Genomic DNA, 12,692 nt, shown 5'->3' with positions numbered 1-12,692 from the left:
TTCAGAAGAAAAATGTAGGCAGACAAAAATTAATAATAAAAAAAATTACTGAATAGTGACTCTCTAGGCAGACTGGCAATGGCACCCCACTCCAGCACTCTTGCCTGGAAAATCCCATGGGCAGAGGAGCCTGGAAGGCTGCAGTCCATGGGGTCGCGAAGAGTGACTTCACTTCCACTTTTCACTTTCATGCACTGGAGAAGGAAATGGCAACCCACTCCAGTGTTCTTGCCTGGAGAATCCCAGGGACAGGGGAGCCTGGTGGGCTGCCGTCTATGGGGTCGCACAGAGTCGGACACGACTGAAGCGTCTTAGCAGCAGCAGCAGCAGCAGCAGGCAGACTGGTGTAATCATTTCCCTTGTGCTTTTCAGTATTTTCCGACGTTTCTACAAAGACCACGTAATATGACGGGACGACAAATATCATCGTTTTGTGTGATCTCAAATAGAAAGAATAGAAGAGAATCCTTCCAACAACCCAGACCTGCTCCATGAAGAAGCAAATTTAACAATGGATTCTAATTGCTTCCTATCATTTTGTTTTCCTTTTTCGTGAAAGGAAACAGCAGAGATAAATTCGAAGCCCCTTTTCTGGACACCCCTCCTTATCCCTGAGCCCCAATTCCATTCCTTTCCCTGTCTCCCCAGATAAACAACCATCTCCCTGAATCTGCAGTGAGGTCTTTGTTTTCTGTTTACATTCAGACTGCAGATATGTTAGGAGGAAGTCTGCATTTATTCTACTGGCAAAATAACTACGCACTTTTCAAGCAAAATTCCAAACAGTGCAGAAAGTGTGGGTTTCCCAGGTGGCGCAGTGGTAAAGAATCCAGCTGCTAGTGTAGGAGATGCAGGAGACATGGGTTCAATCCCCGGGTTGGGAAGATCCCCTGGAATAAGAGATGGTAACCCATTCCCAGTGTTCTTGCCTGGAGAATCCCAGGGACAGGGGAGCCTGGCGGGCAACAGTCCCTGGGGTCCCAAAGAGCTGAACACGGCGGAGTGACTGAGCACGGCACAGAGCACAGAGAGTATAAAATGGAAAGGGAATGCCCCGCCTCACCCTCAAAGAGTGGAAAGTAATTAACAGCTAGAATATAAATTCCACCAGCACTTGGGGCCCAGCAGAGCAGGTTCTTCCTGGTCTGTCTTGTTCCCTGCTGCGTCTATGGCGGTGGGGGTGGGGGGGTGGTACACCTGCTGGGCATACAGCAGGTGTTCAATGCACGTTGAATCAATGTTTAAGTTTCTTGAATCATGCCTATTTTCAAAGTCAACTTCTTTATGTTGGCATAACTTTAGATTTACAGGAAAATTGCAAAAAAAATTTTTAAATACAGTGCAAAGAGTGGCAACGTACATCTCACTGTTGCCTCAGTGACTAGCGTCCAGTACATGCCACACCTGTAACCACTCCAGGATTGTTTCCTAGTTGCGTTACTATCCACAAAACTCCCAGTGTCACCAGGTTTCCCATAAGTGCCCCTTTTCTGGTCCAAGGTCCCCATGTTCAGTTTGTCCTCCCATTTCTTAGGTCTCCTCCAGTCTGTGGTACATGTTAGTCACTCAATTGTGTCCAATTCTTAGGGACCCCATGGACTGTAATCTGCCAGGCTCCTCTGTCCAAGGAATTCTCCAGGCTGGAGTGGGTACCCGTTCTCTTCTCCAGGAGAATCTTCCTGACCCAGGATCCAATCCAGGTTTTCAGCATTGCAGGCAGATTCTTTATCCTCTGAGCCACCAGGGAAGCCCACAGTCCCTCAAAGTTTGCTTTTTCATGACTGGGCCATTTTTAAACCTGCAGAGCTCTAGGCAGGTTTTCTGTACAGTGGGTTTCCCAGGTGGCGCAGTTGGTTAAGAATCCACTTGCCAGTGCAGGTGAGGAAAGAGACTTGGGTTCCATCTCTCCATCAAGAAGATCCTCTGGAGAAGGGAATGACTACCCACTCCAGTCTTCCTGCCTGAAAAATTCCTTGGATCTGTCCAAGGACAGAGCCTGCAGGCTGTAGTCCCTAAGGTTGCAAAGAGCGGGACTTAAGACAGAACCACCACCAGCAGCTTCTAAAGGAGGCGAGAAGGGTCGTGCCCTAGCTCCTGGAGACTGTTTCAACATAGATTATTTGCACATCTAAGGAAGGTTGAACTCTCTGCCCTCACGCATAATTTAAAGACCAGAAAACTGAGGTTGAAGACGACAGACTTCCTCCCTGGAGGGAGGCGGCAGTCCAGGATTGACGCCCCACCCAGCGCTGCGAAAGGGGGCCCTGGGCACCCCAAGTGTTTGGGTCCCAAGGGTGGAGATTCTGCCGCGTCAGGTTGGGGGGGGGCCAGGGGATGGAAACCGGGACCCCGAGTCACTCTCCCTGGGTTTGGACCGTCCTCCGGGGTGCAGTGCGTCACCCCCAGTTACAGAAGTGCTGCTTGCGCCCCGGAGGCGTGGTGACGCGGGGTGACCCAGCAGGATCCCCGGGTGCGGCCGGCAGGTCCAGGAGGTCCAGGTTCCAGCGCTTCCGGCCGCCGGGGATCACCTGGGCCGCCCCCGGCCGCCACGTCCTTTAAGCCCGGGCAGCCCCGACGGCGAGCGCCCAGCATTCCCGCAGCTCGGCTCGCTCAGTCGCGACTGGCCTTGACCGCGGGCCGCGCCTAATGCAGGTGAGACCGCCCAGCGGGTGTAGACCGGAGGCCTCCACCCGGGGGAGTGGTCTCCGCCTAACCTCGTGACCCACTTCCTGTTTATCTGGGCTGTGGGGTCGGGAGTGGGGGGGGCAAGCAGTCAGCCTGTGTCCTCAAGCCTGGGGATGGGGGGGCCCCATTCACCGTCGCAAGGGGCTGTAGAGAGCTATCGTGAGTGCCTATGGGTCCACGGGGCAGGGGAGAAGGGAGGCAGGGAGGGGAGGGGCAGGTCGGACAGGCCTCAAGAGCAGCCGCCGAGGGTGTGAGCGTCAAAAGCCTGTGGTCACACGGCTCGTCACCAGCTCCCTCCTGCCTGGGTTCCTCCTGCAGGAATGGGGGTGGCGGGAGGCAGAGGGGAAGATGCGGGCAGGACTTCCTGGAAACGGAGGCCCCTGCTGTTTAGGGGAGGAGGGTGACCCTGGGATTGGGGCTCACGTCGGATGTTTCACACACCGGACCCACAACTCAGCCGAGAGACACAGCACACACGCACAGCTGGACTGGGGCGCAAGGGAGGGACACACCGGTCCTCATCCCCCACACTCAGTTCCACTTGAGATCCCAGGCACGCCTCCCTGACACGCCACACAGGGCCCTGTCGGTGGCTCTGTGTCCACCGCCATGGGGACATAGGACAAGCACACAGCAGGCACGCTTGGCTACACGCAGATAACATTTCAGACACACCCAGACATGGGCAGACAAACACGTCCACTGAGGACGCGGACACAGGGTGGGTGACTGCCTGGGAGGGGTGCACTGACAGAGCCTGGCGCACACTCGAGGGCCCATGACACAAACGCGCTCCCCTGGGCAAACGCGGGGGCTGTGCGGGCATGCGAGGCTGCCCTGGAGTGCCAGAGCCCACCGCGAATCCCGTGGCCAGCACTGGGGAACTAACTCCCAGGCTCACATGACCCAAGGGGAGGGCTCCTGGAGCAACTGCCTCACCCTCTCTAATGATCCATTTCCGCCCCCCAGGAAATAAAGGCTCGGTGCCCAGCCGCTCTGCCCTGGAGCTCACCTGCCCCTCTGAGCCCCTAGGCAACTGGCTTGTTCCTCCCTCAGGGTGAGTGCTGGGCCCCTGCACACCCAGCCCTCCCCACCCTGCCGGCTGGATCCTGCTTGCCCGCCCACTGACCCTCCCAGCCAGCTCTTGCCCTGAAGCCCTGGGAACTTGGGCACCAAGCCAGCCCTGCGGGGAGCCCGTCTCTTCCCCTCCCAGAACAGGGCGAGTGGGGGGTCTCAGGGTGGCCTGCTGCCCAAGCCCCGGACGCCTGTCTCTCCCCTCCCAGATGGACATGTGGACGGTGCTGCTCATCCTGCAAGCCTCGCTGGCGCTCCCCCAGGCTGCTGCCGCCACTGCCGCCACCACCCCCACCCCCATGCTGCGCTTTGTCGCCGTGGGTGACTGGGGAGGGGTCCCCAATGCCCCGTTTTACACAGCCCGGGAAATGGCCAATGCCAAAGAGATTGCCAGGACAGTGCAGATCCTGGGCGCAGACTTCGTTCTGTCCCTGGGAGACAATTTCTACTTCAGCGGTGTGCAGGATGTCAACGACAAGAGGTTTCAGGTGTGTGCCACTGGAGTGGTGAGGGTGGGGGGAGGGCGATGCATGGAGAAGCCTCTAGACCTTTTACTAGAGAGGGCAGAGCGACACTGATGGCTGTACACACCGAGCACGCACAGCTTCTCCCTTGTTCCTGGCCCCCGAGTTGGTGGGAGCAGCCAGAGGCTGCTTGAACCTGGGGTGGGTGCTGCCCTTCTCTCTGTCTGCTGCAGGAGACCTTCGAGGATGTGTTCTCTGCCTCACCGCTCCACTCAGTGCCCTGGTACGTGCTGGCTGGCAACCATGACCATCTGGGGAACGTCTCAGCCCAGATCGCCTACTCCAGGGTCTCCAAGCGCTGGTGAGCCTGCTCCCTCCTGCCTCCCCTTCCCACCCCGCACGAGCCTCCTCCCTCAGGGGGGCAAAGAGGCCAACCGGCCAGAGCTGAGCCTGGGGCATCTCTGCCCGAGATGGGCGCCTACCGCCTCCTCCGTACCATCCGCAGGAAGTTCCCCAGCCCTTACTACCGCCTGCGCTTCAAGATCCCCCGGTCCAACGTGTCCGTGGCCATCTTCATGCTGGACACCGTGACCCTGTGCGGCAACTCTGACGACTTTGCCAGCCAGCAGCCCGAGAGGCCCCGCAACTTGGCGATGGCCCGCACGCAGCTGGCCTGGCTCAAGAAGCAGCTGGCAGCGGCCAAGGAGGACTACGTGCTGGTGGCCGGCCACTACCCTGTGTGGTCTATTGCCGAGCACGGGCCCACCCACTGCCTGGTCAAGCAGCTGCTGCCACTGCTGACCACGCACAAGGTCACCGCCTACCTGTGTGGCCACGACCACAACCTGCAGGTGAGGGTCCCGAGGGTGGCCTGGGGTCCTGGTAAGGGGAGGAGGTCCCCAGCCTGGCCATTGTGCCACATGGGGTGGCGTTGGGGGTCCTCCTGTTTGTGTGTGTGTGCTCAGTCGTATCCGACTCTTTGCAACTCTGTGGACTGTAGCCCGCAAGGCTCCTCTGTCCACGGGATTCTCCAGGCAAGAATGCTGGAGTGGGTTGCCATGCCCTCCTCCAGGGGATCTTCCCGACCCAGGGATCAAACCCCATCTCCTTTGTCTCCTGCTTTGGCAGGCAGCTTCTTTACCACTGAGCCCCCTGGCAGTTCCCCTCCTGTTTGGAGGCCTCTCAATGATCACTATCCCTCAAACTCTATGCTTGCTAACCAGAAAACAGCTTGAAGTTCCCTAAAAGCCCTCCCAGGGGTCCCTGTTGCCAGTTGCTTACCCAGATCAATACGCTCCCAGAGGTGAAGAAACTGGAGGCTTGGCGGGGGTGGCAAGGTGTGGGGGCCCGGGGTTATGTTCCTTGCTCAAGGTGACTCTGTGGTGAAGCACAGACCTGACCCTGCACCCAGGACAGGTGGGCACCAAGTCCACAATCCACCTAACTGAGGGGCTGGGGGCTCCACTGACCCTGTGTCCTCTGTCCACAGTACCTTCAGGATGAGAACGGCTTGGGCTTTGTGTTGAGCGGGGCCGGGAACTTCATGGACCCCTCAAAGAAACACATGCGCAAGGTCCCCAAAGGCTACCTGCGCTTCCACCACGGGGCTGAGAACTCACTGGGTGGCTTCGCCTATGTAGAGATCAGCCCCAAGGAGATGAGCGTCACTTACATTGAAGCCTCGGGCAAGTCCCTCTTCAAGACCAGGTTGCCGAGGCGAGCCAGGTCCGAGCATCAGCACCGCCGTGGGCTCCACGCTGGGGCCTGAGTGAGAAAGTGCCTCCCTGCCGGTGGGTGGTGGGTCCCACTGGGACACACACACACCCCTGCCCTACTCCCCCTGCCCATGGGCAGGCTTTCTCAGGAGCCCGTGGTGTGATGGCAGAGCAGAAAAGAGAAGGGCAGATGAGGAACTTGTGACATAGATGCCCGTGCCTGAAGGAAACATGGACACATGTACGGGCCAGAGTGCCAGGCCCCGTGACCGGGCTCGCCCAGCCTGAGTTCCAGGCATTGAGGGGCAAGGAGGGAGGGAGGCAGAGCTCTCCCCTGGATCAGGCATCCTTCTGTCACTGCTGAATAGACAATAAAAGAAAAACTTGCAAAGGCTGAACGTGTGTGTTGTGAGCATCTCTTTCCTTACCTCCCCGGCGAGATGCAATACTTGGGGTTGGAAAGGTTGGGGCTCCCTGACCATCCTTGCTCTGCACCTTCATCTCTCAGTCTCATTTGTAACCGACGGGCCTCATCCATGAGTATGATTTTAAGGCCAAACAGGAACTTAAATTGCCGGTGGTCCAGTGGTTAAGAATCTGCCTTCCTAACTCAGACGAGGAGAAATACTATATGACATCCCTTATTGTGTAATAAAAAATAAATGATACACATGAACTTAAAAACAGAAAGAGAGTCACAGACAGAAAAAGAACTTATGGTTGCCAGGGCTGAAGGGATAGTTATGGAGTTTGGGATGGACATGTGCACACTACTATATTTAAAATGGATAATCACAAGGACCTACTGTGGAACTCTGATCAATATTATGTGTCAGCCTGCATGGGAGAGTTTAAGGGAGAATGGATACATGTATATGTATGGCCGAGTTCCTTCATTGTTCACCTAAAACTATCACAACATTGTTAACCGGCTATACCCCGATTCAAAATAAAAAGTTAAAGAAGAATCTGCTTTCCAGTGCAGGGGACATGGGTTCGATCTCCGGTGGAGAAACTAAGATCCGCCCCCCACCATGCTGTGGACCAACTAAGTCTGCACGCACAACTACCCAGCAAGATCCTGAGTGCCTCAATAAGACCCTATGCAGCCAAATAAATTAATTTTTTTTAAAGACAAAATATAAAAAAATAAAAAATAAAGACCAAATAGAGGGATACAACATGAAGCAAGCTTCCTCCTCCAGTGTTCTTTCCTTGCATAATTTAAAAAAAAACTCCCCTTTGTCACAAAGAGCATCTCCACATACATGCAGTTCTGCATGCCTTCTATCTAGCCACAAGTCAAATGTTCATATCAGAACATTCTTTTTTGCTCATGTCAATATGGGATCAGTGCTATTCATACAGTTCTAAAATCTAAACTTTGTAGAAAGGGAAACTATCTCACCCACCTCATGTTTGAAATAGTAGAAATAGAAAAGAAATAGTATTTTTATAAATGTCTTGGGCTTCCTTCGAGGATTTCTGTGTGCAAATAAAGGCAAACCTGATTTTTTTTTTCTCCCCTTTCCCATTTATCTGCACCTCGCTTTTTTACTTTTTGTGTGTTGGATTTTTTTGGCTGTTCCTCAAGGCATGCAGTGTCTTCCTTGACAAAGAGCTATGCTTAGTCTTGCCCGACTCTTTGCAACGCCATGGACCATAGCCCACCAGGCTCCTCTGTCCATGGGGATTCGCCAGGCAAGAATACTGGAGTGGGTTGTCATGCCCTCCTCCAGGGGATCTTCCCAACCCAGGGATTGAACCCAGTTCTCCCGCATTGCAGGCGGATTCTTTACCGTCTGAGCCACCAGGGAAGCCCATAAATGCTGCAGCGGGTAGCCTATCCCTTCTCCAGGGGAAGTTCCCGACCCAGGAATCGAACAATGCAGGGACTTTCTGCATTGCAGGCGGGTTCTTTACCAGCTGATCTACCAGGGGATCAAACCCGAGCCTCTGCAGTGGGGCTGTGCAGACTTCACCACTGGACCACCAGGGAAGTCCTTGAACCTTGCTCTTTTGGTTTTGATTTTGTTTTCTTTTTAAAATCAACTTCACTGAGTTCTTACAGACACATTTTAGAAGTGTGCAGTTCAGTAAGTTTAGACAAAGGCACACACTCCTAAACCCAACGCCACAATCAAGAAACAAGCATTTCCTGCACCTGCAAAGGTTTTCTTTTGCAATTTGCTCTTTCTGCCTGTTGTACCTGGAGATCTGCCCACCCGTCCTCCAGGGAGCTTATTTCTGCTGCTAGAGGCCTCACTGGGTGCCTGGGCCCATTGTCTGTCTACCAAGGAGTGCCCAGATGGCTTCCAATAATTTTGCTGTCCGCAAATCATTCTGCCATAAATGAGCCTGCACGTTTATTTCCACTGTATGCAGAAATGATTGTAGAATAAACAAGATACATTCCTAAGAGGAAGATTGCCCTGCTTTTTGACAGCCATGGATTTTCTGCCTTGTGTCACCAGCTCCTCGCTGGGGCCTACAGAAATTTTTTCCAGTCCTTCCCTCTCACTAGCACAGCCACCTTGGACACCCCCGGACCCGTGCTTTTGTACATCTGTGCAAGTATGTACGGGGGAAAACTTCCAGAATTATTTCAGAGCCTGTTCCTGCTAAAGGACGCTGAAAGCAAAATGCTCACCCTGAGCCAAAAGCTGCAGAGAAATGCACTTAGTTCCCCTCTGGGCTTCTCAGTTGACTAAAACCCACTCACACACAGCCTGACCCAGCCAGTCGCAGGAACTAGTTTCTTGACTCACCATCACCGCCCACTTCAGCACTTCAGCTGCTCTGGGCCAGAACCCAATTGTTGGGGAAATGGCATCTTACTTTGCTACTTTGTAGCAGTCAGTATTGAATTTGTTACATGGTACCTGTGTTACTTAGAAGCACTGATGCTGAAGCGGAAGCTACAATACTTTGACCACCTGATGCAAAGAGCCAACTCATTAGAAAAGACCCTGATGCTGGGAAGGATTGCGGGCAAGAAGAGAAGGGGACGACAGAGGCTGAGATGGTTGGACGGCATTGCTGACTCAATGGACATGAGTTTGAGCAAGCTCCAGGAGATGGTGAAGGACAGGGAAGCCCGGCGTGCTGCAGTCCATGGGGTCACAAAGAGTCAGACAGGACTTAGCGACTGAACAATATGTGTTACTATGCTTCCCAGGTTGTTCAGTGGTAAAGGATCCGCCTGCCAATGCAGGAGACACGGGCTGGATCCTTGGGCTGGGAAGATCCCCTAGAGAAGGAAATGGCAACCCATTCCAGTACTCTTGCCTGGAGAATCCATGGACAGGCAGCCTAGCAGGCTACAGTCCATGGGGTCACAAAGAATTGAACAACTGAACATGCACACACACACACACACACACACATGTTATTACTAAAATTAAGCAAAGCTGGGGACTTCCTCGGTGGTTCAGCGATTAAGACTTTGCCTTCCAATGCAAGGGGTGGAAGTTTGATTTCTGGTCAGGGAGCTAAGATACCACAAGCCTCGTGGCCAGAAAAAAAAAAAAAAAAGAAACAGAAGCAAATTAAATACTTTAAAAATGGTCCACATAAAAAAATCTTTCAAAAAAATTAAGCAAAACTGTCTTACCAAAATGCCAACCCTGAGTTCCTTCCAGCTGGTATTACTACCAGCCGAGCTCTATGCAAAAAAAAAAAAACACCACCACCATCCCAGGACTTCCCTGGCTGTTCTGTGGTTAAGACCCAGTGCAGGGGGCACAAGTTCGCTCTCTGATTGGGGGAAATACTGCATGCCTCATGGTGCAGCTGGAAAAAAAAGAACAAAAAACACACCATCACTTCTAATCTTAACCAAGAAGGAAAGGGCAAGCAGTATCCTGGCTTCTCAGGGTACAGAAGCTTGACAGATTAAGTCAGGTGCCCAAAATCCTGCTCAGGAAGTGGCAGACCCTCTGTCTTAACCAGGACAGTCAAGGCAGCTCACAGCCACCCTGCCTCTCCCCACTGACTCAGAGACTCCAGGCAGGCAGGAGTCTGAATCAGAAGTCGTCCTCGTGTCCCTGTTTGCAGGGCCTGGAGTGTGGAATTAGCCCAACATCCCAGTTCACAGGGCCCAGCGTGTGGAAAGGAGAAGTGACACATTTGAGCTGACACAGGTGGGAAGGAGAACGGGCCCCCCTCCTCCACCAGGGCCGAGACACAGGTGGGAAGAAGAACTGGCCCCCTCCTCCACCAGGGCCGAGACACAGAGGAGAAGGAGAACTGGCCCCCCTCCTCCACCAGGGCCGAGCACTTCTACCTCACGGAGGCCCAAGCCCTGAGCCAACCCAAGGAGCCCCCAAAGGAACAAGGCAGGGTGGACATACGCCCTCAGAGAGGGCTTGCACCCAGCTCAGGGGGGGGGGACAACGTCCACACGGCCATAGTTGGAAAGCTGCCTTGTCAATTACAGGAAATAAGATGGCAGAATTCCTTAAGATCACAGTCACAGAGTTTCATTTCTTCCCTCTCTTCCCAACCAACTGCATCTGATTCAACCATCACAGATATTGCCAACTCTGAACTCCATTCCTCACACCAGATGCTGGGTCTGGCACCAGTGCCCTCACCCAGTTGACAGTTGGCTGTCAGCAGAGAAGCAGGTCATACCCACACTCCTCAAGACTCCTGAACAGTGAGGTGACACCTGCCTGACCAAACAGCAAAATGCACAGTCATCCACACAGCATGACCTTGGCTCCAGGAAAACATCTAGAGGGAATCCAGAAACAAACAGGAGAGAACGATGATGTGATGTAGGTTAAAGTGATGTCGCAACTTTGCGGGAAAGACGTTATCTGCCTTGTCGGTTTGCCCAGAACAAAACAGCCTGACCCCTGCTTCAGAGTGTGTGCAAAAATGAATTACAAGGGACTCACACGTTTTGGTGTAGAAATAAAATACAGTAACTCAACTATATTCCAAAATAAAAGTAAAATTAAATTAACACTACTGTAGAGTAATTCAACTATAATCAAAAAAAGAAGTAAGAAATACAGTAGAAAACAAACACCCACACAGAGATCTGAATAAGATGGCTCATAGTAGCTTTATACGTAACTGTCTCAAACTGGAAACAATCCAAATGTCCATTATCAAGTGAAAGGATAAACAAACTGTGTTCCATCCATCTGATGGAACACAGCTTAATGATAAAAACGAACAACTACTGATATATGCAACATTTGTTGATGTTGTTTGGTCACTAAGTCCTGTCTAACTGTTTTTCGACCCCACGGACTGTAGCCCCACTAGGCTTCTCTGTCCATGGGATTCTCCAGGCAAGAACACTGGAGTGGGTTGCCATTTCCTACTCCAGGGGATCTTACCTGATCCAGGAATCGAACCTGTGGCTCCTGCATTGGCAGGCAAATTCTTTACCAGAGCCACTAGGAAAGTCAAACACAACATGGACATAGGGAATTCTTTGGCGGCCCAGCAGTTAGGACTTTCACTGCCTAGGACACAGGTTTAGTTCCAGGTCCAGGAACTAAGATCCTCCTAAGCTCCAAAGCCCCCCACCAAACAAAACAAAAAAACCATAGACATGTCTCAGACATACTAAGCTGAGTAAAAGAAGCCAAACTCAAAGAGACTTCATATTGTATGATTCTATTTATGTGACTTCCTCAAGAGCACAAAGTTATAGGAACTGAAAACAGATTAGTTGGTGTCAAGGGCTGGGGGGTGGGGTAGGAATTGACTACAAAGAGACATAAGGAAACTTCTTGCGGGGGGAGGGTGAAAACATTTTCTGTGCTGATTAGGGAGACTGTTTCACAGGTGTATGTATTTGTCAAAACGTGCAGTTTGTCTGTCAATTATATCTTCATGAAGATGTGAGAGGAGGGAAGGAAGTAGAGAGAGAAAGAAAAAAAGAAAAAGAGAGAAAGAGAAGAAAGGAAAAAGGAAAGAAAACAAAAAAACAACCGGTGAACTTGGCAATCATTAGGGAATATAGAATTGTCCAAATATACTATGGCAGTCATGCAGTAGCTACCTGTAGATGTACTGACCACTACCAAGAGGAAATATCAAGTTGCAAGGCAACATTATGGTATAAGATAATAGCTCAGATGGTAAAGAATTTGCTTGCAATGCAGGAGACCCAGGTTCGATCCCTGGGTCGGGAAGATCCTCTGGAGAAGGAAATGGCTACCCACTCCAGTATTCTTGCCTGGAGAATCCCATGGACAGAGGAGCCTGGCAGGCTACAGTCCGTGGGGTTGCAAAGAGTCCCACACGACTAAACGATTAACACTACTACTACTACTATGTGTGTATCAGGTTTCCACAAGCAAGATCAAACCAGTCAATTCTAAAGGAAATCAACCTTGAACATTCATTGGAAGGACTGATGCTGAAGCCGAAGCTCCAATGACGCGAAAAGCCAACTCATTGGAAAAGACCCTGATGCTGGGAAAGATGGAGGGCAGAAGTGGACAACAGGGATGAGATGGTTGGATGGCTTCACCAACTCAGTGGACATGAGTTTGAGGAAACTCTGGGAGATGATGAAAGACAAGGAAGCCTGGCGTGCTGCAGTCCATGGGATCGCAAAGAGTCAGTGGGACTGAGGGACTGAACAAGTTAAGACAAGACAAGCCAGATGAGAGTCCTCCAGAGAGGCACTTCCTGGGGTGAAGCTTGGCAGTTCCCAGAGTAACACTACCCCCTAGAGGACTTCTTGGAGATAGGTTTATCGGAAACAATCTCATTACAAGTTCTT

At 52.1% G+C, this 12,692-nt stretch overlaps 1 protein-coding gene across 1 annotated transcript; it reads left to right on the top strand.

The window, feature by feature from the left end:
* Positions 1–2,785: 2,785 nt before the first annotated feature.
* Positions 2,786–6,301, top strand: ACP5 (acid phosphatase 5, tartrate resistant). The gene is made up of 6 exons (XM_052644030.1): positions 2,786–2,844; positions 3,655–3,742; positions 3,969–4,247; positions 4,457–4,584; positions 4,729–5,074; positions 5,713–6,301. The coding sequence occupies exons 3-6, from the start codon at positions 3,969–3,971 to the stop codon at positions 5,989–5,991; spliced, it is 1,032 nt and encodes a 343-aa protein (XP_052499990.1). The 5' UTR covers positions 2,786–2,844; positions 3,655–3,742; the 3' UTR covers positions 5,992–6,301.
* The last annotated feature ends 6,391 nt before the right edge of the window (positions 6,302–12,692 follow it).

The sequence above is a fragment of the Budorcas taxicolor genome, chromosome 7 (genome assembly GCF_023091745.1).
Source record: "Budorcas taxicolor isolate Tak-1 chromosome 7, Takin1.1, whole genome shotgun sequence".
NCBI classification, from domain to species: Eukaryota; Metazoa; Chordata; class Mammalia; order Artiodactyla; family Bovidae; genus Budorcas; species Budorcas taxicolor.
This window is presented reverse-complemented; position numbering and strand designations above follow the sequence as displayed.

Bases quoted from the DNA above. Each gene is read 5' to 3' on its own strand.
- ACP5 (XM_052644030.1), top strand. From the start codon at position 3,969: ATGGACATGTGGACGGTGCTGCTCATCCTGCAAGCCTCGCTGGCGCTC. The intron at 4,248-4,456 runs GTGTGTGCCACT...TGTCTGCTGCAG, and splicing joins TCAACGACAAGAGGTTTCAG to GAGACCTTCGAGGATGTGTT. The intron at 4,585-4,728 runs GTGAGCCTGCTC...TACCATCCGCAG, and splicing joins TCCAGGGTCTCCAAGCGCTG to GAAGTTCCCCAGCCCTTACT.